The sequence below is a fragment of the Malus domestica genome, chromosome 09 (assembly GCF_042453785.1).
Source record: "Malus domestica chromosome 09, GDT2T_hap1".
Classification (NCBI taxonomy): domain Eukaryota; kingdom Viridiplantae; phylum Streptophyta; class Magnoliopsida; order Rosales; family Rosaceae; genus Malus; species Malus domestica.
Window position 1 is genome coordinate 14,208,028 of NC_091669.1, and position 23,598 is coordinate 14,231,625.

Sequence of the window (23,598 nt, forward strand, 5' to 3'; positions counted from 1 at the left end):
TTCCTTATTTTTCTTTGCAATCTTTGACACTTTGAAACTCCTAACATAAATACTGCCATACCCGAATTCTTGCGTTTAATTCTTTACTGCAACAATATCACTAAAAAGTACTGCCAAGATTTTAATGAGACCACATTGCACTCTACCTTCTTTATGAATTTCTGCATCAATGAACACCGTAACTCTTTCAAAACAAATGAAAACAGCATTAAGGATATTTTGTGTTGGTTTGGTGACATGATTGTGTTGATCTATCTACCGGCCGGCCTTTCCAACTTTGTTTGCTTTTTTATTTTAAATCTTGGAGCTAATGTTAATTTTGGTCCAAAGCTTTTCCTGGGGTTTGCCCTTCCTGTGTTGTTGTTCTGTCTTTTGTGGCTTAATTAGTGGTTTCATAAAGTTGGAGATTAATGTTGTCTAATTACATGGGAAAATCTCTAATATATTGGTGGGCCATCATGTGATTAACGTTACTCTAACCACATATTTGTTGTACCATCTTTTTAATAGAAATGATACCTAGATAGACTCTACTTCTATTAAAGAGATACATAAATATACGATAAGGGTAACATTACTCATATAACAAAAAACTGGTTTTTTTACTTCGGCGTGTTAAGGTGCATGTGTAGAAGTAGTTGTGACTTATGAGTACATAATCCATCCAGTTTTTTTCTCAATATTATATCCACAATTACAGAGAGCATAAAAGATTGACTTCTCCTTTTCTTCTCCCTTTTTCTTTCTTTTCAAAACAGAGATTGACTTACTTAAAACGAATATTTTCTTGAGAATTTTATTTGAACTCATATAACATCTTTCTATACCTAACTTACTTTTTACACCCATATTAAAAATAATTAAACTATCAAAATCTTTTTAAACCCACATTTACTACTTGAATTACCCTTACAAACCCAATTCAAAATATAAATTTATCTTTACACCCATTCAAAACAAAACTAAATTGATTAAATGAAAACCTGTTATACGAAGATTGAGAGTGTAGCATGGAGGATCATGAATGGAGTAGTTATCCCCAACAGTACAGCTATCAAGAAAAATAAAATCGGAGAGAGTGAATACGCTTTGTTTCGATCATATGCCCGTCTATGCTATTCTATGCTTCATTCCGTCCATGGTTTGTCAAACTTTTCTATTAATAGTCAGTGTGAAGTATATGAGGATGAGTGTACACATACTGGACCTGATCAAGAAGACGAAGTCAACAATCACTTCATGTGAATTGTTTATTTGATTGATGGAATGAAACCTTAGAAATCCAACACGGTTGAGCATCCCAAAGTTGCTGGTGCCTTTGAGAAAATTTAGCGAGTGGCCTGATGATTACTTTCTGAAAGGATTGTCCTAGGGGTGCAGGGCAATCGGGCAGTGATGCAGGTGCACTGAATGCAAGTAGTACTAGCACCTTGTTAAAAATTAAACATGTCCGCAATGCAAAGAAGATGGCGTAAGAAAAGTTGATGCTAATGATGATTTTATATTCGAGCTGTAGATTTATGTGTGAATGTGATTGAACTTTTTGCAAGCAATACACTTGTAAACCCAAGGTTCTAAAAAACGTTAGGCGCTAGTCTGGCGGCGGGTTGGCGCCTAGCGCCTAGGCGGCTAGGCGAATTTAGGTAATTTTCTTGTATATCTTGTAAATAAGTGCCTATTGACACTTACAAAAAAATTATAATTGTATGAAATCCTTGGATAAGATAATAAAAAAATGATAAAATGCAAAAAGAGTATCCAACAAGTTCAAAATTTAAAAACACATTAAGCATATATGTCATATAACCATAGTGAGGAGTATTGTAGGATGACAAATGTACAACAAGTTCACAATTTTAAACCACTTAGACTTAGATAGGATTTTTTAATTTCATAAAAAAAAAAACCGCCTAGCTCTGCCTAGCCCCGCCTAGCTCTGCCTAGCCCCGCCTAGCCCCGCCTAGAGCCAATCTGATTTTTCCAATCAATTTGCAAGAAAACGCTTCAGCTCACCACCGCCTAGGCCCTTTTTTAGATCAATGTGTAAACCCTAAACAAAAATAATTAAAATCAAACAAAAAAACTCACATAAATCGATTCATACCTTAGTTGAAGGTTCCAAAACTTCAAAATCCTTGTCCATGTGTAAAAATAGGTTGGTTTTGTCTATGTGAGTGTCTTAGGGTTTTAGCTTGAATAGAACGTAAAAGAAAGATTGAGTGATGGTAAGAATTCAATTATTAGTGTGGGTTTATTAATAAATTTTAGTTTTATTGTTAATTTTATTTTGTACTTGATGATAATTATACAATAAGGCCTCGTTTGGCAGCTCGTATAAGGGATCGGATAGTATTAACAGTACGGACTCAGTTGTTTGGTGCTTTGCGGGTGAAATAGCCACCGGGTAAAATAATCCGGTCCCACCATTTTAATACACTCCGCACCCGCTTAGCTATCCTCTCCAATAGGTTGGTATAATTAGTCGGGTTCGCGCTCCCGTATGCTCTTCTCTCCGACCCTCTCTGCTCATGCCCAACGCGAACTCCACCAAGGTATTGCTGCTCTGTCTCTCCCTTCTTCCCAACTGCCAGCAGAGGCTCTGGCGATGGAGGAGCCCAAGAAGGAAGAAAAGGTAGCTAGGCAGACGAAACCCAGGTTTTCAATTATGGTGTTTCTGGGTTTTCAAATTTTTGCTTCTGGGTTTTCATCTTCTCCATCTTTTTGCTTATGGATTTTCAATTATGGTGCTCGAATTCAAGATTTCTGGTCACGTTCTTCAACTTTTGCATCTGGAGGAAGACTCCGGTGTGCAGCTAAAAAGTTCGACGGCGATAGGGAAGGTGATCAAGATCAAGGCCTCGTACAAGCTCTCCGAGTCGAGCAAGAAGGAGAAATCTGCAGCCAAAACAACTGCCGTTTCGAAAACGAAATCGGAGAAGACCAAAACGACTTCCCTTGTCGATTATTCTATCAATTTTTTTTTCCTTTTTTTTTCATTTTATTAACAGATTTTTTTTAAACTAATAGGGAAATTGTTTTTCATCTGGGGAGGGAGTGATGGAGGAGGAGGGAGTGAGGGGAGGAGATCTGAAATCTGGGGAGACGATCGGCAATCTGGGGAAGGGAGAGAGAAAAGTTCATCAAACAAAAAAAAAAGATTTGATTTTTTTTCCTTCCTTTTTCTTATCTGGTTCAGTACCAAACACACCATAAATAATACGATCATTAGTCCGATACTGCACCAAACGCCCGACTAATTTAGTCAGTACTATCCGGTGCCTATTTATCCTATCCGACAGAAATAGTCAGTACAGTCCGAGCTACCAAATGAGGCCTAAGGCAAAGATGACAATTCACATTTAAAATTTAAGTTGGGTGGAGAGTGAGATTACATGGATTCAAATAAAATATCCATATTTTCTTCCTTGTTCCTTGTTTGATATATTTCTGGGTGCATGCTAGCTCGAATTCAGGATGGTTCTCAGGGAGCAAGAGTGTGCCCTTACCCGCGCGCGTGGGAGCGAGATGTTCGTGGAGACTGGGAATTGGATGAGAGCTCGATCAAGCAAAGCTCCGGTCGGTCAAATAACATCAGCCCCTCATCCGCCCAATCAACGTTAAGGAATCAAAAGAAACATTAAGAATTACGAAAACAAACCTTAATCAAAACCCAACACAACAGGAATCCAATTCAAAACAACAAAACAAAAACAAATACAGTAAAGAAATCCTGGGCTTTTCTTTGATTATCTTTTGGAGCATGCGCAACCACGTCAAAAAACATTGTTGTTTGTTGTTTCCTGTACCTCCCCAAATTCCGAATCTTTGTGGGTAATGACACAAAAAATCCATGAAATCCCAATGGGACATGAAAATTTACTGTTCGATTTCGTCGAATGTTACAGTCTTTGGGTTTAATGTTACACTAATCACCATGGGTTCCAATCAAAGGTTGTTACTTTGTCAAGTTCGTCAAAAGGACTTTTGATTGGTTTCAATGTTTTTCTCTTGGGTTTGACCTTTATGAGGTTTTGAATGCATATTTCTGACACACCCACCTTATTTAACAAATGAGAATAATAATTACTTTTAAATTTTTATTAAAATTTTTGGTGACTGAGAATTTTGATTTTATTTTTGGGGAGTTAGATTACGATAGATAGAAAAAGATAAATAAATTAATCCTAACAGAAGTTGGGGTTGTTTTTTTATACGAATTTCTTTTTGGGGATTTGGATTTTACGGGCCTAGGGTTCTCTTTTCATACTTTACTCGTCTATTTTGTGCTTTTTTGTGATTGTAGAAGCTAAAGGACTCACTTGGGTGGTCGGTTCTTCACAATTTCTCATCTGGGCTGTTCGAGTTCTTCAATTTCCTCATCTGGGTCGGTGGGATTTTGTGATTTTTCCATTATTCTTTATCAGGTTCGTTGATTCCCCACGTTTTCTCATTTGGGTCGCGGCTAATTTTTCTAATTTCAACAGTTTTTGGGTTGGAATCGAGGTATTTTCCCCCAAGTTTGCTTGCTTGAATGCTAGCTACAAGGTGAAATTGGATCAGGTTGGTGTGATTGGAATCCGAACTATGGTCCAAGTTGTGGCCTGGCTTCAGTGTTATAGTCTAGGGGATTTCAATGGTTTTCCGGTTTTAAATCTTCTGTGAGGAGCTTGAGCTACTTTGCTTTGCCAACTGTGTGGAAGCCTGCAGGAAATAATGTTTCATTCTCAGGGAGCTTCAAAGTACCCTTGTAGTCTGCTTGTGGTCAATTGTGCGGAAATTTCTGAAGAGAAACGTAATAAGGACACGGCAGATGATAAACTCAGATACCCGTTTCCGGAGTTGGTTTCCTCAGGGCGTTTGGAGGTGAAAATCTTTCGTTACCATTATCTTCTGAATATTAAATATCAAATGTGCTGCGCATGCTTTTGTTACCAATATCTTCTTGTTCTTAACTTATTTGGTGAATTCCTGGTTTTGTTATAGTTTCTAATTTTGCCCTCTATGTGACTCTTTAAAATGCAGGTTCAAACTCTGACCAAGCCAACCAAAGAGGAGTTTTGTAAAATGCTTGAGTCATATAAGCCGAATCTTGTATACCTGCAAGGAGAACAGCTTGGCAATAATGAAATTGGTTCTCTTGTCTGGGAAGATGTCGACTTGTCGACTCCTGAAGCTATATCTGAGATCTTTGGTGCCACATTGCCCACAACTGTATGTATTAAATTTCTTGAACTTGCAAAATCCCATGTTTGTATACATGATCTATGCCCCTATTCCATTCTTGCATTGATGAATTAAGGAAAATATATTTCATGGGATGTGGGAATTGCTTTCTTATTTGTATATATTTATGGCGGCATGCGATTTTTTAACTCCGGGTTAGTCATTTGACAAGAGACATTGAAAAACTCAAGGAGTGGGTAAATGGGAAATGCCTTATGATGTGTGCGGAAAGTGTTTCTTGCATGATTTCTTGTGGTCGAAATCTGTTTGCAGTTCTTTCCCCAATTATGGTTGATGTTTCTTTCTTTTTTATTTTGTTTTTCTATGCTCTTTTCTGTTTGTTCTTTGTATGCTTGAAGTTTATTTGACATGGGGCTCAACTTCATATAATACATATATGCAGGTTTATTTGGAGGTTCCATATGGTGCAACATTGGCAGCAGCCATTCACTCAAAGGTAATTTTAGTAAGGTTTATTAAGTATGCTCTCAGGAGTTCACTATCAAGGAATTAGTGAGAAATGGCTAGTTTGGGTGTTGTACTCTTGTTTCAGAACTTGAAGCCTGTTCATTTTTATTTTTATTTTTTTCGTCTGAACAATCCCGTTATTTTGCGTAACATGGTTTTGTTGAAAATTGTGGTTGAGTATGGAAGTTTCATCTGCAGGGGATTCCTTATGTGATATATTGGAGAAGTGAATTTTCTTCCTTTGCTGCTTGCCACTTTCGACATGCTTTACTTTCAGTGATACAGAGGTACTTCTCCTTCTATTCATTTATCTGAGCATATGCATAAAGGGTGTTAGCTTCTTGGATTGGTTACAGGGGAAGAGATGACATTTTGGTGTGCAAATGTATATGTATTTGCAGTTTGCACACAGTAATGTTGGTTACTTATAGAAATTGGTTAATGTTTGGTTACTGTCACTAGAGACACTTAACATCATTGATTTGGATTATATGGATTGTCTGTGCAATATGCATGATCATCGTTAGTTTAGACATCTTACGCTCCTATATTCTGTACAAGCACTAAACAGGCTTGACAATTGCAGTTTTGTTGATTGCAGTTCATCAACTCATACATGGGATGCTTTCCAACTTGCATACGCTTCCTTTAGACTTTACTGTGTAGAAAACAACCATCTTGTTCCTGCTAACATATATAAATCTAGTGCGGAGCTGGGGCCATGTCTTCTTGGTGACCGTATAAAAATCAACGTTGATCTTCCTGAGGCAGACATGGAAGAAGATGAAGAAGGTTCCTTGGGTACTCTCCCTGCTATAAAGATACATGATGATGATGTGACCTTGAGGTTTCTTGTTTGTGGCGAGCCGTCCACATTGGTAAGCTTGCATATATTTGTTTTTTACCGGTGTTTAAATATTTATTCTTCAGTTGGGAAAACATGCACACAAAAGCCGGCAGGAATGAACATACTACCAAATCATCCATAGACTTATGGGATGAATTGTTTTCAGGATGCAAGCTTATTAGAACCTTTGGAGGATGGTCTCAATGCCCTCTTAAACATTGAAGTAAGTGTGATTTTGGCTAGTCAATTTGTGTTTCTTTTTACTATAGCTCTAATTAGGGGAATATTTTCTTCTTGCCCCTCCAGAAAGTGCTTATTCCTGATTAAACTTATTGAAGAAATGATAATTAGTACTGCCTTACATAACTTTCCTAATTTTCTATTTATGTTTATCAAAAAATTAAACAAAAACTAACATACTACCCTTAGTATCATCATGGTGCAAGGAGTTCTTATTTTTCTTCATTTTATTGTTTATGTTGCTCCAGATGCGTGGGAGCAAGCTTCATGGAAAATTTAGGTATGTTGGATCCTTTATACAGTTGATGTATATGGTGGTGGATGCTCTTTTATTGTAGCTGGATTGGGGTTTTGCAATTATTTAATAGTATAGTAGTTTGCATCATCTTATTGGTTAAAATGTTAACTGTTCATGTGGAGAAAGGATGCTGTTGACTTTGTTTGGAAGGCTAGTTGCCATTTTCTAATGGTTTTGTTCCTTATAAGAAAGGTTTTAAATATTATTGCAATTTGGTATTTGAAACGGCTTTACATTAAATTTTCAAACTGCCCGGTACTTTTCTATTTTTATTTCCCCCATGTGGACTTGTTCAGCAGTTATGCCCTAGAGTGAATAAAATTAATGAATGAATGCTTTTTAATGTTTTTAGTGCTCCTCCACCGCCTCTTCAGGCTGGGACTTTTTCTCGTGGTGTCGTGACTATGCGATGTGATGTATCAACTTGTAGTTCTGCGCACATATCACTTCTTGTGTCGGGCAGTGCTCAAACTTGCTTTGATGATCAGGTAATCCTAAAGGACTTGTGTGGAAAAATTCTGTTATTGGGAGCTGTTCAACTTTACACCTTGTTACCTGTTTACTTTCAGCTCTTAGAGAATCATATAAAGCATGAAATTATCGAAGAGAGTCAACTTGTACGTGCATTGCCCAAAGATGACGAAACCAAAGCACCTCTATCTGAACCACGAAAGTCTGCGTCAATTGCATGTGGGGCTACAGTATTTGAAGTTAGCATGAAGGTTCCTGCATGGGCTTCACAGGTTTGATCTATATCTCCTCTATCTTGGTCTTTGCTAGCATGATATTGAAGAACTGCGGGGACACCAAAATTTGATGCCCCCTTTTGTTAATTTTGATTCTGCTAGTCACCACTCACTTGCCCATTCTGCAGTAGTAATCAAATTCTCCTCTCTCTTAGTTGAGGGGATTCAAGAAATTGGGGGTAGGCTAATTGGTTAAAGGAGGTATCTAATTCTCATGCCCAAGAACGGGCCTCGTGAAAATGGAGATTCTATTTTTATTGGGACAACATCAGTGTTTACGAAGCATAGTTCTAAAATCTGGTTATCTAAGGAGCATTCTTTGTGGAAAAGCAAATTTAGCTTGTTGGCTTGGAATCTTCAGTGTTGACTTTTTTTTATGTTGAAGAAAAATGGACCATTTTTTCTAATACAATGCAACTGTTGTATTTGTTGTGGCTACAATTTCAGGTTTTGAGGCAGCTCGCACCTGATGTTTCTTATCACAGTTTAGTTGCACTGGGCATTGCCAGCATTCAGGGATTACCTGTGGCTTCTTTTGAAAAAGATGATGCTGATCGCCTTCTTTTCTTCAGTTCCAGTCTGGGGAAAGATGGTAAATCAAACGACTTGATTCTCAGCAGCCTTCCTACTTGGTTGAGACCACCTCCTCCTAGTAGGAAGAGATCTCAACCATGCCAAGAGACATGCCTGGGTTCTCTTGATGGCCAGGGGCTCCAACGTTTACCTGCTTCTAAAATTGATGAAGACAACAGAGTTGCTGGAGCAATGAATGGGGTTAGCACATCTTTCCTTCCAGCCAGGCAAAGATTGAAAATAGCCGCAATGAGGCCCATTCCTCATGTTCGTCGTCCTAAAATGACACCCTTTTCTGGAATGTCTGAGGTAGATGGGCATGAAGGAGGCCAAGTCAAGGCTCATATGCCTCCTCCTCCTCCACCCACAAAGCTCAGTATTGTTGGATTAACTCCTACAACACAACGAAAATCATACTCAAGCTCTTCTCAGGCTAAGCAGATTATTTCCTTGAATCCTTTGCCACTAAAGAAACATGGTTGTGGTAGAAGCCCAATACATTCTTGCTTAGAGGTGAACTATGTTTTGCTTAAAGTGTTAAATGAATTTGTAGGTGTTGAACAAGTCTATATATTATACACACACATGCACAGCTATATTATATATCCACATTGTAGGTGTTAACCAACATACATGCACTACCATGCTCTCCATGTGCTGCAGATCTTTTTTTCTCCTGTAGGTTGCAACCATGTGATAAGAAAATAATATACATGTTGGTCATAGAATAAAATAGCCGTCAAGAAAGTAATTAGGTTCGTAAATAGGGAAGTCAAAATGGGAAATAGGTAGTTTTAAATTGGCAGCGAGAATTTTCTTCTCTTTTTTTCGTTTTTCCAAAATTGTATCAAAAGATGTTGTTTTCCTTGGAAAATAAGAATTAGTAAAGGTATAAAGGCGATGTTGTGGAGTAAAAGTAAAGTGCGAACATAAGAGGAATTCCACTATTATAATAGTACAATGAATATGAATTTTTATTTAATGTTACTCTAACTATATGCTTAACCTGTGGGGTTTTACTTTCTTTTTCACATAATCCGTTTAGCTTTTTTACTTCACCTTTGAGCAGGAGGAGTTTTTGAAGGATGTAATGCAGTTTCTAATTCTCCGAGGACATAATCGGCTCATTCCCCAAGGTGGACTCGCTGAGTTTCCAGATGCCATTCTCAATGGAAAGCGTCTTGACCTGTACAACTTATATAAAGAGGTGAAATCATCAAATTCCTTGGCCAGGATTAGGGCTGACGTTGTGACTAAAATAACTAACGATGGAATTTTGTAAAATTTGTAATTGAAAAGTTGAGGTGTTTGTCAGGTGGTTACGAGAGGAGGCTTTCATGTTGGCAATGGCATCAACTGGAAAGGACAGATCTTCTCAAAAATGCGCAATTACACAATGACCAATAGAATGACTGTATGTCTGTAATCTCCCTTTGGTTTTGTTTTCCAGTTTTGAAGTATTTTATGCTACAACATCTGCAAAGAGGTAAGAGAGAATGAAAGGGTGGGACCAAAATTGTGAGACGGTTTATGCTTATGGGAGAATAGTACTTGAACCTCAGAATAATTGGGGATTCTTCCAAATATATATTCTACACCTAAATAGTGTATAATTATGACCGGATGAATAGGGACGTATTATGTGTAAGACTCGGTAGCTTGTAACAGGTCAATTGATACAGGTGAGTCTGATTCTTGTTTTCACAGGGTGTTGGAAATACACTTAAACGACACTACGAAACTTACCTTCTAGAATACGAATTGGCTCATGATGATGTAGATGGAGAGTGCTGCTTATTGTGTCACAGGTTCGCATTTATCCCGTCTTTTTTTTTTCTTCTCCATTGGCATAAAATGATTGTATTAGCTAATGCCTGCTTTCATGAAATTGGATATTGTTCTACAGTAGTGCAGCAGGGGATTGGGTAAACTGTGGAATATGCGGTGAGTGGGCTCACTTTGGCTGCGACAGAAGGCAGGGTCTTGGTGCTTTTAAGGTATCTATCCCAAAATTTGTAAGCACCTTGTGGCTGAGAAAGCAACTCATTTGGCTTTTATATGTTAAATTTTTGTTTCGACTTTGCAGGATTATGCAAAAACAGATGGACTGGAGTACATATGTCCACATTGCAGCATCAGCAATTTCAAGAAGAAACCACAGAAAATTGCAAATGGATTTTCCCAAGGCTCAACAGTATCACGGCCACTGTAATTCAATTTTGCTCCTACAATATCATAATTAATATCATCTTCCTTTTGGCTCTCTGATTTGGAGGTTGCTTCCCTCCCTAATCTGGCACGAGAAGTTGATTTGTACGGCTGATTAGGCCTTAATTGCACGATGCTAAAATAGGAGACCAGAGACGGGGGGAGGACAAAGGTAGAAAACAGCAAGTCTAGTAGAGCATACTAGTTAGCGTAGGTATTTCGTTTCGGGTGGGAAATTTCTGTCCCTTTTTTGCTCTACCATTTGTGTCAGTCTGTTTCTGTTTCCCCTTTGGGGTTGTTAAGGTTGGACAGTTAAGAAATCCCATCATTCAGAAAGGGTCGTTGTAATATAATGCCGCTATCTCTGTGAACATATACGACTTTATGTAGCGTTTAATGAAAGATTATGATTATACTGACCTATCAACACATTCTGTCTTTCTAATCCGCTGATTCGATGAGTTTTTCTTCTTCATATGAAGGCTTAGATTTGTGAACTGTTGGATCTGCATCGTGTGGCAATGGCCCGGTCGTGGCGGGTTTTCGCTCCTATACCGCCTGTGCCACCGATTTTAAGGGGGAAATCATTGGAGTGTATACATGGAAAAGGAATCAACACCCTAAAAGGTGTTGAGTATCCCATCTTGGCCTAGTTACTTGGATGGAACACAAACACAAACAAGCCTACCGTTCATTACATAACACAAGCTCTGGCAACAGTAGGTCACCTTCAATGGGATACGCAAACATGTCTTGGGATGGACACTTTACATATTTCATGTTGCCCTGAAAGCTCTCTAATGAACATGATGTAAAATACCTAGCACGGCCGAAAAATGTAAATTTAATTTTCTTTTATATCTTTAGGAGCTGGGTCGTGCTTGTTAAAGAGATAAAAGTAAACGAGATCACAAATTTACATCTTTTCCATTGAAGTATAATTCATGTTCCATAAATGTAAATATGGTTTTTCTATCTCAAATTTGTATATGCTGATTAAAAATACTCTTCAAAGTTAATACTATAATGAAATTCACAGCAACATTCTATCAGCTCAATGAGTCGGTGGCATTAGGGCATCTTCAACGGAAGATGTAAAACACTTTGAAATGTGTACTTTGTTTTTTTTTGGTTGGCCGGATAATTCTCCAATGAAAATATTTAAAATATGCATCTTGGTTGAAAAAGGTAAATAAAAACCTAAATCTAAATAATTTTTTATATCTTCTAGTGTAAAAAAGATGCAAATATGATTTTTTTAGGGTTTTTTTTATTAACACTCCACAATCTTATGAATACACCTCTTTTTTTTTAATTCTTGTTGAACTACTTCATTTACCCTTATTTAAATAAAAAAAAAAAAAACAAGCAAACAAACCCAGCACCCACAAATGCATCACGTATTCCCTTCGCAACAGTCAAACAACATGCACCACCATTGTCACACCCCGATCTCCACATACGTCCAGGATTGACACGTGACGTTACCAAATACCCGTATCACTCACATACCCCGCCTCCAGGGGACAATGCACAACTCAAGATTCGAATTTCGTGATAAATTTTCTTACTTTATGGCTGCATCTAACCTCCTCGTTAGACTGCTACGTACTCTCAAAAGGGATCAAGCCATTCGTAGTTCACCAATCGTCAACTCTACTCTTTCCGTAAAATACTTCTAACAGAAAAATCATAATGCACCATATTACACATCAACCTTACGTCAAACAACAATTATCATCTTTCATACACGCATGTAACCCATTCTCACACAAATACTTTCCAATTCCTTCATCATATAAATCACTCTGTTTCACATAATACCTCAAATCATAGTATGTAACATATCAAAGAACCAACGAAGCACAATGTTATTCTCAAGTCACATTAATCAATTACTCCAATCATAATAATCTCAATCATATACCCAATTTCATTCCACAATCACATAAATTAATTAATCATGAATCAAAGATACGTGATCTTAGCATTTAATTGTTTAATCAATGAATGCAGTAACATATCGTTTTACAAATTTAACCAAGGAACTCTAACTACTCAGAAGGAGTCACCCAGACATTCAACGGTTCGTTTGAAACAAATCACAACAGCTCATAATCATAATCTCATACAACACCATGAAAAGTAGGGCTAGAGCGACACAGTTCGGCCAAAGCCTACATCTCTGAAGCTGAAAACAAATCCAAGGGACCAAGACAAGACACCAAAGGGATTTCGGACCACTCAATGAAATCCAGACCAGGATACGATTCCGGACCATCACTCAACGGAATCTCAAAGTACCATGCATATATAACCGAACCACTCGATGAGATACAAGCTGGATACGATTCCGGACCATCACTCAACAGAATCCGAACCAGGATACGATTCCGGAACATCACTCAACAGAATCCAAACAAGCATATGATTCCCTCATCAAATGTACCAAGTACAACTAATCCTCCTCACTTCTAGAATGCATATGGTCCCCCAATGCGGATATACCAAGAAGGACCATCAATGTACAAGTACTAAATGGTGTAGTAAATTCAAATACCTCAACTTATCCACATCTCAACCCCTATGAGTTACAACGTAATCATCTACACCATCAACTTCTCAAGGTCACCACTAATATGTCACCCAAGCATATAAGTGCTACAATACACTTCTAATAGGATTCTAGGATCACATTATCATCTCTACTAATAGAATGCCAGAAGTCTTTTTTGGTGTCTTAAGGCTTTACCAAAAAAAGCAGGACACAAAAGCCCTTGAAACAAAAAAAAATTAAAACTGAAGTAAATTATGAAACTAAATGTTTCATGGGCATTTGTGTAAATAAAACAGAAAAAAAAATTGACAAAAAAAGGAAAAAAAAAAAAGAATTTCAAACATGGGGAAAGGCTGGAGAATAATTAGAGAGTTTGCCATGGTGTTGGATACGTAATCTTCAACCGTCGCCGCTTCACTCCTGCGCCCGCACCGCGGCTTTCTCGGAATCGTCGCTGGATTAGCACATTCAGTTTTCAAACTGCATAGTAGTTTCCGTACAATTTTCAAAGCGAAAACCAACCCACCCACGTCTATCTTTTATTCCCCCATTTTATGATCAAACTTCTTCCTCATACAAACCTCTCTATACAATCGTTCATTTTACAGACTCTGTAACCTGCCACAATTCCGCGTCCAACTCTTTTCTTTCTGTTTTCTGACCGCTGCCTACCACTACGTATTCTTTGTTCTTCTTTCCCTACTCTTTCTCTATAGGTTTCAGTTTCACCCATTTGCATGCTAAGAATCTACACAAATCGGTAAGAAAATCACTTGCACCCTCCCACAATTCCACGTACAACTCTTTTCTTTCTGTTTTCTGACCGCTGCCTACCACTCCATATTCTCTGTTCTTCTTTCCCTACTCTTTCTCTACATGTTTCAGTTTCACCCATTTGCATGCTAAGAATCTACACAAATCGGTAAGAAAATCGCTCGCACACATACATGGAAGTATATTAGCACAATTCTGTGAAGATTTTTGATATTTTTCTTACATTTTCCTGCATTTTCTAGGCAATTAAACACATGAATGCTACCATCAGCTAACCACACTAACGTTAACTGATTTTCATGCATTTTTGTTTTCAATTTTCCTGCATTTTATGATGCCAATAATTAGACAAGTAATAATAAAATTTAAAGAACAAACAATGACGTTAAAGGCTAAGGCATACATTTTCGCCGGATCTTGCCTATGAGGTGTTTGTGAAATCAAGGTTTGGACTACTCGACAGCACGCCGCCTTCGATTTGAGGTATGGAAGTCTCCAGCTTGCAATTTGAAGCTCCTCCTCCTTCTCCATTTCCACTTCGGCCTCATCACTAATCCCATGATTAAATCCTAAATGTAACAACCCATGTATCTGCAGGAGGGCGTTTGAAATTCTTTCAGGTAGAAAGAACTGCTGTGAAATTCTTCCAGTTTTGGCAAGGCACTGCAATCCTACTTCTGCTCTTCCATTGCCTTCTAGGTATTTTCTCTTCATTATTTCTTGCTTTGTACTCTTTCCAACTTATATTTGTTCCTTTTTTTTCTCCAATTTATATGTTGCGGTGGAAGAGCAAAAGTCCTTCAGTTTCCTTTTTCTGTCGGGGTTTGTGATGATTGCTAATAAAAAAAATTCAAGTCCTTCAGTTTTCTTTTTATGCAGTCTCTCTCTGTGTGTGTATGTTTGTCCGTCCTTTTTGTTTGTTTTTTATAGCAACATCTGCAGGCTTTCGAATTTTGGATTATATGTTGTTTTACTCTATGAATTATGGGGTAAAAAGGACACACCTTTAACAATTTTGTGATTAAATTTTTATTGCAGTGGGACAACCATATCACATGCTTGCATCCCAATCTCTCCAATCACAAATGTTTTCTTTCTCTTTGGGTAAATATCAATCTAAATTTAACTTTTCAATTTTTAAGTTTTTTTTTTTTTTCCATTCATCTTTTAGGTGATGAATTTGATGCGCTCTACGACATCTTTCAGGATGTATATATGAGTTTTTATTTAGTATTTCTAAGTCAATTTTAGTTTTTTTAAACTTCTTTCTTTGAAATTTTCATTGTGCGTTTTTAAAATTTTGGTCAGATTATGAGTTTCAATTTTGATTATCTTAATGTGCTATACATGTGCTATGGAAATTTAAAAAAAAAAATATTGTTTTCATTCTCAGGATATTTACAAGAATACCCACAAAAAATGGAAAAGGAACTACATATTGATAAGATCCCAAACAGACGTGTCTCTATTTTTACACCTGGTTGGGAGATATCTGTCAGAGTAAAAGCTACTGATCTAAGCCAATTAATTCTCAAAGAGTGGAAAAAGAAGAAGCATGAGTAGTATGTATTCTAAATTCTTTATTAAATTTGTTACAAGAAATTCTAACATTATATATACCTTCAATATATAGGTGACACATGAAAAAGGCTGTAGAAGAATTAAAATCTTCAACAACTCCTCGCATCATACGAATTTGGAATAAAGTCCAACAAATTAGGTACAACACCATTTCTTACCTATTTATTTTTAATGGCATTCTGTATATCATTCTAAAAATTAATTATCTCAAATTATAAAATTAAAAAAAAATCTACAAATTAATTATCTCGAATTATAAAAAAACAATTTATGGGTGCAGGAAAAAGATTAATAGTGACCAAACAACTTTTCTAAATACAGTAAGTATTCTATTATTTTCATACTGTAAATTCAAATTGCATTCAATTTTCAAATATAAATAAAATTGCATTGTTTTGCCAAACAACTTTTCTATATACAGTAAGTATTCTCTTATTTTCACACGGAAGTATACTATAAATTCAAATTGCATTCAATTTTCAAATGTAAATAAAATTGCATTTTTTGGTCAGTTTTACAAGCATCACACCCGTCTCAAAGTACAAAGGTTGAAGTACAAGATTAAGGTAACATTTCTTACTATTTAATTTTGTAAACATGATTACAATTTGTTACCTCAAACTTGACAAATTATTTATCTTTCAGTATTCCAAAAGTAACTGGAGTAAAAGTATTGCTGTGAGAAAATTGTCAAAGGTATTTAGGTTGAATTGCTTACAACCATTATATTTGGGATTGTGCATTATAGTTAGACTTCTTATTTTATCATCATTTCTTGCAGATTAACCATGAAAATCTAAAGCATCAAATGCAAGCAAATGGGTGGCAAGCATGGCTTTGATTTCACACGTAGACATTATGTTTACATATGTACATGTTGTCCATATTTTGATTTGCTTCATATATTAGGAGTTCATCCCTAGCTAGCCTATAACTTTGACTGAAAACTTATGAATCTGAAATTTTTAATTTAAGGACTTGGGTAGATATTTGACATTTTGCATGAGAGAGAGGGAGAGATTTATTATGTTCTCCATTTTGTGTTTTTCCTTTTATTTCACTTATTGGGTCCAACCTTCATGTTGTTCATACCATAATAATCAGCAAGCAAAAAAAAAAAAAATAATGGAATGGTTAGTGTGCAATTCATAAATTTCATTTTTTCTGTACAATGGGCGGGTGCAAAAAATACTAAGTTAGATGATTGAAAATAGTAAGAAATTGTTGTGATGGACACACACCCACAATTTATAAAATAGTCACTTAAGAAATGTAATAATATCTAAAACAACACATCTTTGGGGCGCGTAGCGCCCGTGATGCAAAAATGCCTCTCGCACGCACGTTAGTGCGTGCAGAGAGGCTAGTAAAAATAATCATACACATGAATCACATTACTAAAAAGATAATTTAACTCACATATGTCACAACCATCATCAGTACCAAGCCAAATCATGTTTAATAATCATAGGCCTTTGGCTAAATATATAAAAATCACATTTCAATAGAAGTCACATTTATAAAACCAATTCATCTTCACAAAGGATACTAACATAGGAAATTAAGGTAATAACCATATCACATATATTCAAGTCACTCTCTAACCAATGTAGGCCCACTAGACCACTTAGTCCCCCGTAGTACTAATTTTAGTAATTATGACGTTTCGATATATGTTGACCAAAAGTCAACTCTCGGTCAAAGGTAGGGTCCACAATTCAATCCAGAAGATCCACACATTGGATTTCGGATCCATAACTTTTCAAAGTCCAAATTATGCTCAAATAACAACATACTAAAATCTCAATACGATCCGACAGTCGGATCTCCGCCAATTTCAAAATTCAAATGGCGGTCGACATTTAATTTTACCAACTTAGAAATCCAATTAGGGAAGATCCGTATGTTGGATTATCGATCCATAAGTTTCTATGATCCAAAAATATTATGTTCTATCACGCATTAAGATTTGGTGACGATCCAACGGTCAGATCGTCGAATCATATTTTGACCTAACCACGTATCGTAATGAAATTAGGTTCAAACAATCAAACCATATCATAAGGATATCAATTATGATATCAGGGCATCTAATTGAACTTAAAAGGACATCGTCGGCCCACTGGCCAGGCCGCCACCGCACTTGCCGCCGCGGGTGGCGGTCGACCATCTCGACTTGCCGAAAAATTCAACTATTTTTAAAAATTACCAAAAATTACAGAAATTAATATCTCAAAGAGTAGAGCAAAAGGGTGTGCTTTGATTCGTTGAAACCCTAGAAAAGGGTGTGCTTTGATTCGGCTTCCAATCGAACTCCAACGCCTACAAAACTGCTTGGGTTTTGTTCCTGGGGTTGAGGGAAGTCTTTTGGTGGTGGTCATGGATGGTGAAACCTGCCGGAGCCACCAGGAAAAGGGATAAAGCCGTCGTAACACCCGTGAGTTTGTGGCTTCGAACTGGAAAAATGGGAAAGAAATTGGGAAATCTAACACTACAAGGATGTAGGGCTTATCAAGGGCTTTCCATGGACACCAAGATCACCCAAAATGGAGTTCGTATGAAGGAGATATGACTGGGTCAAAAATGATGATTTGCGGGTCAAAAATGACCCATTTCGGGTCCCTCCTTACCCCTCCTTCCCCTTCTGCTAATTGGGCAGCTCCTAATCTTTTTAAAATCTGATTGGTTGTCTTTCCCACAAAGTGATAGTCTAAATAATTTTTAAAATCTATAGTATCACAACTTCAAACACCCGTAACTATACCATTATAATTCGGACTCACAAACTGCTTTCGCTTATGCTCTCGTGGCTTCAAGACCTATTCGAAAACGTTACTTGTGACCTGAAAAGGTCAACAAATTTTAAATAATTATTTTCCAAACTTACTCTTCGTAACTAATTTAATTAAAATCTAAATCCAAACAATTTAAAATAAATCCTCGAGAAATAATATAAAATTTCAATAGTACAAATACGTAGATTATAACAGTGAAATCCGGGAATGGGATTTCACAACCATCAACGCAATTCCATTGATCTCAATAATTCAATTGTTACAAGAAGATGGTCTTGATAACTTTATTTACCCAAACATATGCCGACCTTATATTACAGAGGCACTTTCCATATGTTTTCTTGCCCATAGCTATCAAGTAGACATCCTTGAGTATGGCGTCTGAAATTGCAGTTTCTACAAATTGCGAAAGGCCTAATGACAGGGAGGGAAGGGGGAGGGGAAGGTGATGAGGGAATGGAGTGCTTAGCATGGATCGACGAAGTGGTGGAGGGTGAGCGAGATGTCAGTTAGGTGAAATGTTATTGTTGTTTTGAACAGGTGGGATGACTTCAGTAGAAGTAAGGTAAATATTGGAATTTAAAAGAATAATTTTAAGTGTGGGGTGCCAATAAAACAATCTTTTTTTTATATCTCAAATTTGCATCGCTCCATTGAAAATGCTCTTATAGATGAAAAACTTATTCATTAAATTGTTTACGAAAAAATTAAACGCATATTTACTTTTACACACATTTGTACATATGAGAAGCAGAGAATACAAAAATATAACTGTTACCGCATGAAGCAAAGTGCCAATCGTTTGGGAAGTCGAGAAGAAATCAACAGCCGAACTCATTAATTTTCTAATGTCTTTATCCAAGTACTTGGAACCTGATGAGAGACTATCCAAATCCTTGTACAAGTTACATGCATACAAATAAATAACGAGTTTATGAGTTGAAACGTAAGCCAGAATCTGAAAGAAAATTAGTAATGGAGGGAACATCATCACCAAGCTCTGATAATAACACTCTTCTTTCGGTTGATGAGTTCTACTTTTCAGCTGTCCATGATGATGATGAAGTATTTCCCATCTCAGATGAGAAATATGCACAAGAGTTGCAGCTTCAAGAGGCTCTAATGTCCTCTGCAATTGCTTCATTAAGCCCCCATATTACTACTCAGCCCCCGAAAATCGGGGAAGGTGGTGCTGAACCCCTAATGAAAATGTTGAAGGGGAAGGAAAAAGAAACTGGACAATCCTCTGAAGGTTTTTGCGGGATCTGCTTGGACGTAAAATCGACCGGAGAAATGTTCAGAAGCAGTGGCTGCAGCCACACATTTTGCTGTGATTGCATTGGGAGATATGTTGGGACAAAAATTCAGGAAAATATTTCAGTGGTGAAGTGTCCTGACGTGAAGTGCAAAGGTGAGTTGGAGCCACAGTCATGCAAGTCAATTATTCCTAAGGAAGTGTTTGATAGGTGGCAAAATGCACTTTGTGAATCAATGTTTCTGGGGTCTCAGAAGGTTTACTGCCCTTTTAAGGACTGCTCCGCTATGTTGATGGATGATGGAGAAGAGGTGGTGACTGTCACCTGGTGCCCGCATTGCTGGAGAATGTTCTGTGCTCAGTGCAAGGTTGCATGGCATGCAGGAATTGAGTGCTGGGAGTTTCAAAATCTGAATAAGGATGAAAGAGAGAGGGATGATATCATGGTGTTGGAGCTTGCTAAGAAGAATAAATGGAGGAGGTGTCCTACTTGCAAGTTCATTGTGGAAAAGAACGAGGGCTGCTTACACATAACTTGCAGGTTAGCAATCATTTTTTCAAGTATATATAATTCTTCATTTTTACCGTCACAAGGTCACGTGAGGTTATCAAACCATTCATATTTAATTCCTGTTTTGTTATATGGTTTTTCTTTACAAATTTATGTTTTTGGTTATAGTAAAGTCTTTGATCTCATATTGACTAATGTAGTCTTCAAATACCCATTTTATTATCTTTGGATTTGAGTTCTCTTTTTTTCACTTATTTCGTTCTTTTTCTTGCTTAGTAGTGCATGCTTTTCTGTATGCAGTTCTTCAAACATGGCTTACATTTATTCTTTAGCTCAGGATTATTGCTTGCTGATTGTTTCATATATATTACATATTGGCCTGTTCTAGTTGTTTGCTTTTGTTTATTTCTTTGGCAAAGTATTTACTACTTATTATTTCTTTGATTAATATCTATAAAACTGGAAAACGGAAAGAAAATATGTGAAGTTCGTGAACACTACTCAATCCAAAGAGCAAGAGAATTTACATTACTGGATTTTCATCAGGCATCAATATGATAATATTCATGTTTACCATGAAAAATTGAATATGTGATTGTATTATTTTGCATTTTTATATATAGGTGTGGATACGAATTTTGCTATGCTTGCGGCAAATATTGGCGCCACTATCAGAGTCATACATGTTCATCAGCAACTTGAAAATTTGAAGGGCCACATAATGAACGAGGATCCTACCAAAATGTACTGGGTCGGATTCAAATTGATGATTATATTTCTCATTTTCTTTGAATATTTTATGATTGAAACGTTGACTGTACTGTGAGATTTGCGGAGAATATTGAACTATATTTTGAGATTTGCGGTGTACAAGAAACTGTAGAATTTGTTGGAAAAACTAATTTAGATTATTTGAACATATATATGATCAAGGGAATGAGGAGTGGGAAAGACCAAAAAAAGAAATTATGAAATAAGAATATCTTGAGAAACTCTAATTACAGTCTAATTAGGAATAAGAGGGTCTATGACGACGAAAGTATTATAATGTTTCATTGTACGAACATTTGCCTTATAGGATCTCATATGATGTGAGTGGCTCGATGAGTAAAAGACATGGACGAACGCTTGGCCTCTCAATCACACAAATTTAGGGGTTCCGTTCTAATCTCTTTTCCTATATTCATAAACCTCTTGGATGTTTACTTTCGGATGTCTTTATCGCTAACAATATTGTCGTTATGATTCTACACTTTAAAGAAATTGACACTGTTGGGAATCAAATTAAAGACTGAAAATAGTTCATAATATATTTATTGGCTCTTGGCAACCTAAAAACAAAAATAGGCTAGTCTAACCAGGAGTCACTTCTGAAGAATTCCGAAAACTTACATGCTATGCTACTAAGAGAATTGCTCAACCGTAGTAGGTAGTGTATGTATTATCCATAGTCATCAAGGAGGAGAAGTTGCACCCGGTTGGGCCGGTCCGGACATTGCTAAGCATCTCATTAGTTCGAACATCCACACTGTGTTTCAACTTGTGCAAGGCTGCCATGTACTCTTCCAACTCCTCCAAAATAGTCATCGCTACAATCGGCTTCTCCCACCAAAATCCTCCTCTTTCTCTCTTACTCCATCAATATTATTGTTATTATTATTCCCTCGCTTGATCTTCTCTGTCTCCATCCGCGTCCTAGCTTCCATGTACTCCTCTACTTGTTTATTGCTACTATGGATTATAATAACAGGCGATGCATTAGTAGGATGATCTGGTTGATCTGCGGGCAATAAGGAGGCATTATTGTCGGCAAGGTAGTGGTTGATGATAGCATAAGGGGCAGGGCTGTCGAAGCAGAAGACTTTGCCGTGGCTAGACACGAATCCCCGCTACCTCTGCACCCGTCAAAACGCTGAGTTGGGCCGCTTTGTTGAAGATACCCCTTTTGCGCTTGGAGAAGGTAACGAGACGCTTGTTCTTACTTAAACTCTCTTGATTTCAATCTTTCTTCGACCTTTGCTAGCCTTTTTTGTTATCTGATACTCAGCAGTCATAGCCATGGCAGGATATTAATGGTAAACCCTAGAGGGAAGAAATCTAAGGGAAAACCCTAGAGGGATGGAGTCTAGTAGCAAACCCTAGATAGAAGGAAAGTATTTATACAATATTGTTTTCAGTCTTGGCATGAATATGGTAGGTAAAGCTCTAGGTTTTGTTATGGACTGTTAGTGAGTATATCTAAATTATACATAATAAGAAAACACACACTGTTAATCAAAATCCTATGAAATTACCAGTTTAATTCTCTAATTAAAACTGAACATGAATCCCTCAAAATTCCAATTGAATACACCCCTACATATAAATAAAACACTCATAGTCAACCAAAATCCTATGAAATTACCAGTTTAACCATCTAATTAAAACTGAATATGAGTAAGAAATATTGGTAGAAATGTAATTTCACACAATCAAAATTTTGTTTTTTTTTTCAAAGTATCACCTACATATAATTCTAACATATCTCTAATTAAAAAAAAACAAATAAATAAAGCCTCCCCATTCCCACATTATCACTCTCTTCCTCTCTCTTTCTGCTTCAAAAACAAAAAATTCACACATTTGTATGTACCCATATGCTAGTAAATATAATGGTAAGAAATCAGTGATTTGGTTATGAATCATATAATTAAGATGTGTTTTAGGTAATTTTTTTTTTTATTTTTTTTTTTGGTTAGAGGTGAGGTGTTTTGAGCCACAAGTCTTCTGTCCCCAATTTGTTGTCCACACATTAACCTAGCCTTTACCCTCTTAACTTTTATTAAGAGAACTTTAATAAAATGGACTTGTGCCAAATTTAATTTAACCAAAAACCACTCTATAATATTATTTAACCAAAAAGACTTCATATTTAATTGTAAAGACAAAATTAATCTTTATAAGGACAAAATTAATCTTCCTGAGGCCTCACAAACATTGAACACACACATGGGCTGAGTTAAAAGCTTAACACAAAATAAATAAGTTTCCAACTCTTGCCCCTAACGGAAAACCCATTCCGTCAGCCAATACCGTTAGAATATTTTATTTTAGGGAAAATTAGGTTCACATCCTTCTTTTTGTTACTCCATTGATTAAAATCCTATTCATTTTCAATTTTTGATCAAAGTCCTTAGGTATTAATAACATCATTAATTATTTGAATAATAAAATATTTTTATTTTTAAATATATTCCTTTAATGTTAAAAATGTTACAATTAGTATATTTATATTTATGGCTAAATTTTTTTATCATATAATTTCATTTTTAGTTTGTACCTATTTTTAATTTGCAAATATTTTTTAATTTGTACCGATTTTCTTTTCATTTTTAATTTGTACTCATATATTAGTTTCTTTTTGTGCCCATATTTTTTTAAGTTATATTTGTGTTTGTACCCATGTGTATACCGTCACGTGACATTGTATATTTAATCAATAATAGAAAAATTACATATGGTATATTTATGTTTTATGCGTAA

General features: G+C 36.4%; 2 protein-coding genes and 1 pseudogene across 3 annotated transcripts; 2 read left to right on the plus strand and 1 right to left on the minus strand.

The window, feature by feature from the left end:
- Positions 1 to 3,693: 3,693 nt before the first annotated feature.
- LOC103443634 (AT-rich interactive domain-containing protein 4-like) lies at positions 3,694 to 11,030 on the plus strand. Of its 2 annotated transcripts, none has more exons than XM_070805435.1 (16): positions 3,694 to 3,831; positions 4,304 to 4,863; positions 5,023 to 5,211; positions 5,627 to 5,680; positions 5,890 to 5,978; positions 6,293 to 6,569; positions 6,705 to 6,761; positions 7,027 to 7,058; positions 7,429 to 7,564; positions 7,646 to 7,819; positions 8,270 to 8,908; positions 9,465 to 9,602; positions 9,711 to 9,809; positions 10,103 to 10,203; positions 10,302 to 10,392; positions 10,482 to 11,030. In XM_070805435.1, exons 2-16 carry the CDS (start codon positions 4,714 to 4,716, stop codon positions 10,605 to 10,607), a joined length of 2,352 nt encoding a protein of 783 aa, XP_070661536.1. In that variant the 5' UTR covers positions 3,694 to 3,831; positions 4,304 to 4,713; the 3' UTR covers positions 10,608 to 11,030. The 2 variants fall into 2 exon arrangements, with proteins under 2 accessions (XP_070661536.1, XP_008380745.3); XM_008382523.4 differs by lacking the exon at positions 3,694 to 3,831 and having other exon boundaries at positions 4,051 to 4,384; positions 4,485 to 4,863.
- Positions 11,031 to 19,285: 8,255 nt separating this feature from the next.
- LOC103443699 (E3 ubiquitin-protein ligase RSL1) lies at positions 19,286 to 20,778 on the plus strand. Its single transcript, XM_029108796.2, has 2 exons — positions 19,286 to 20,106; positions 20,700 to 20,778. The coding sequence occupies exons 1-2, from the start codon at positions 19,286 to 19,288 to the stop codon at positions 20,776 to 20,778; spliced, it is 900 nt and encodes a 299-aa protein (XP_028964629.2).
- A 714-nt stretch (positions 20,779 to 21,492) lies between these two features.
- LOC114827125 (agamous-like MADS-box protein AGL61) lies at positions 21,493 to 22,136 on the minus strand (annotated as a pseudogene).
- Positions 22,137 to 23,598: the final 1,462 nt, after the last annotated feature.

Excerpts from the sequence above, each read along its gene's own strand:
- LOC103443634 (XM_070805435.1), top strand. The coding sequence starts at position 4,714 with ATGTTTCATTCTCAGGGAGCTTCAAAGTACCCTTGTAGTCTGCTTGTG. Across the intron at positions 6,570-6,704 it reads GTGGCGAGCCGTCCACATTG|GATGCAAGCTTATTAGAACC; the intron begins GTAAGCTTGCAT and ends AATTGTTTTCAG. Across the intron at positions 7,820-8,269 it reads TTCCTGCATGGGCTTCACAG|GTTTTGAGGCAGCTCGCACC; the intron begins GTTTGATCTATA and ends CTACAATTTCAG.
- LOC103443699 (XM_029108796.2), top strand. The coding sequence starts at position 19,286 with ATGGAGGGAACATCATCACCAAGCTCTGATAATAACACTCTTCTTTCG. Across the intron at positions 20,107-20,699 it reads TGCTTACACATAACTTGCAG|GTGTGGATACGAATTTTGCT; the intron begins GTTAGCAATCAT and ends TTTTATATATAG.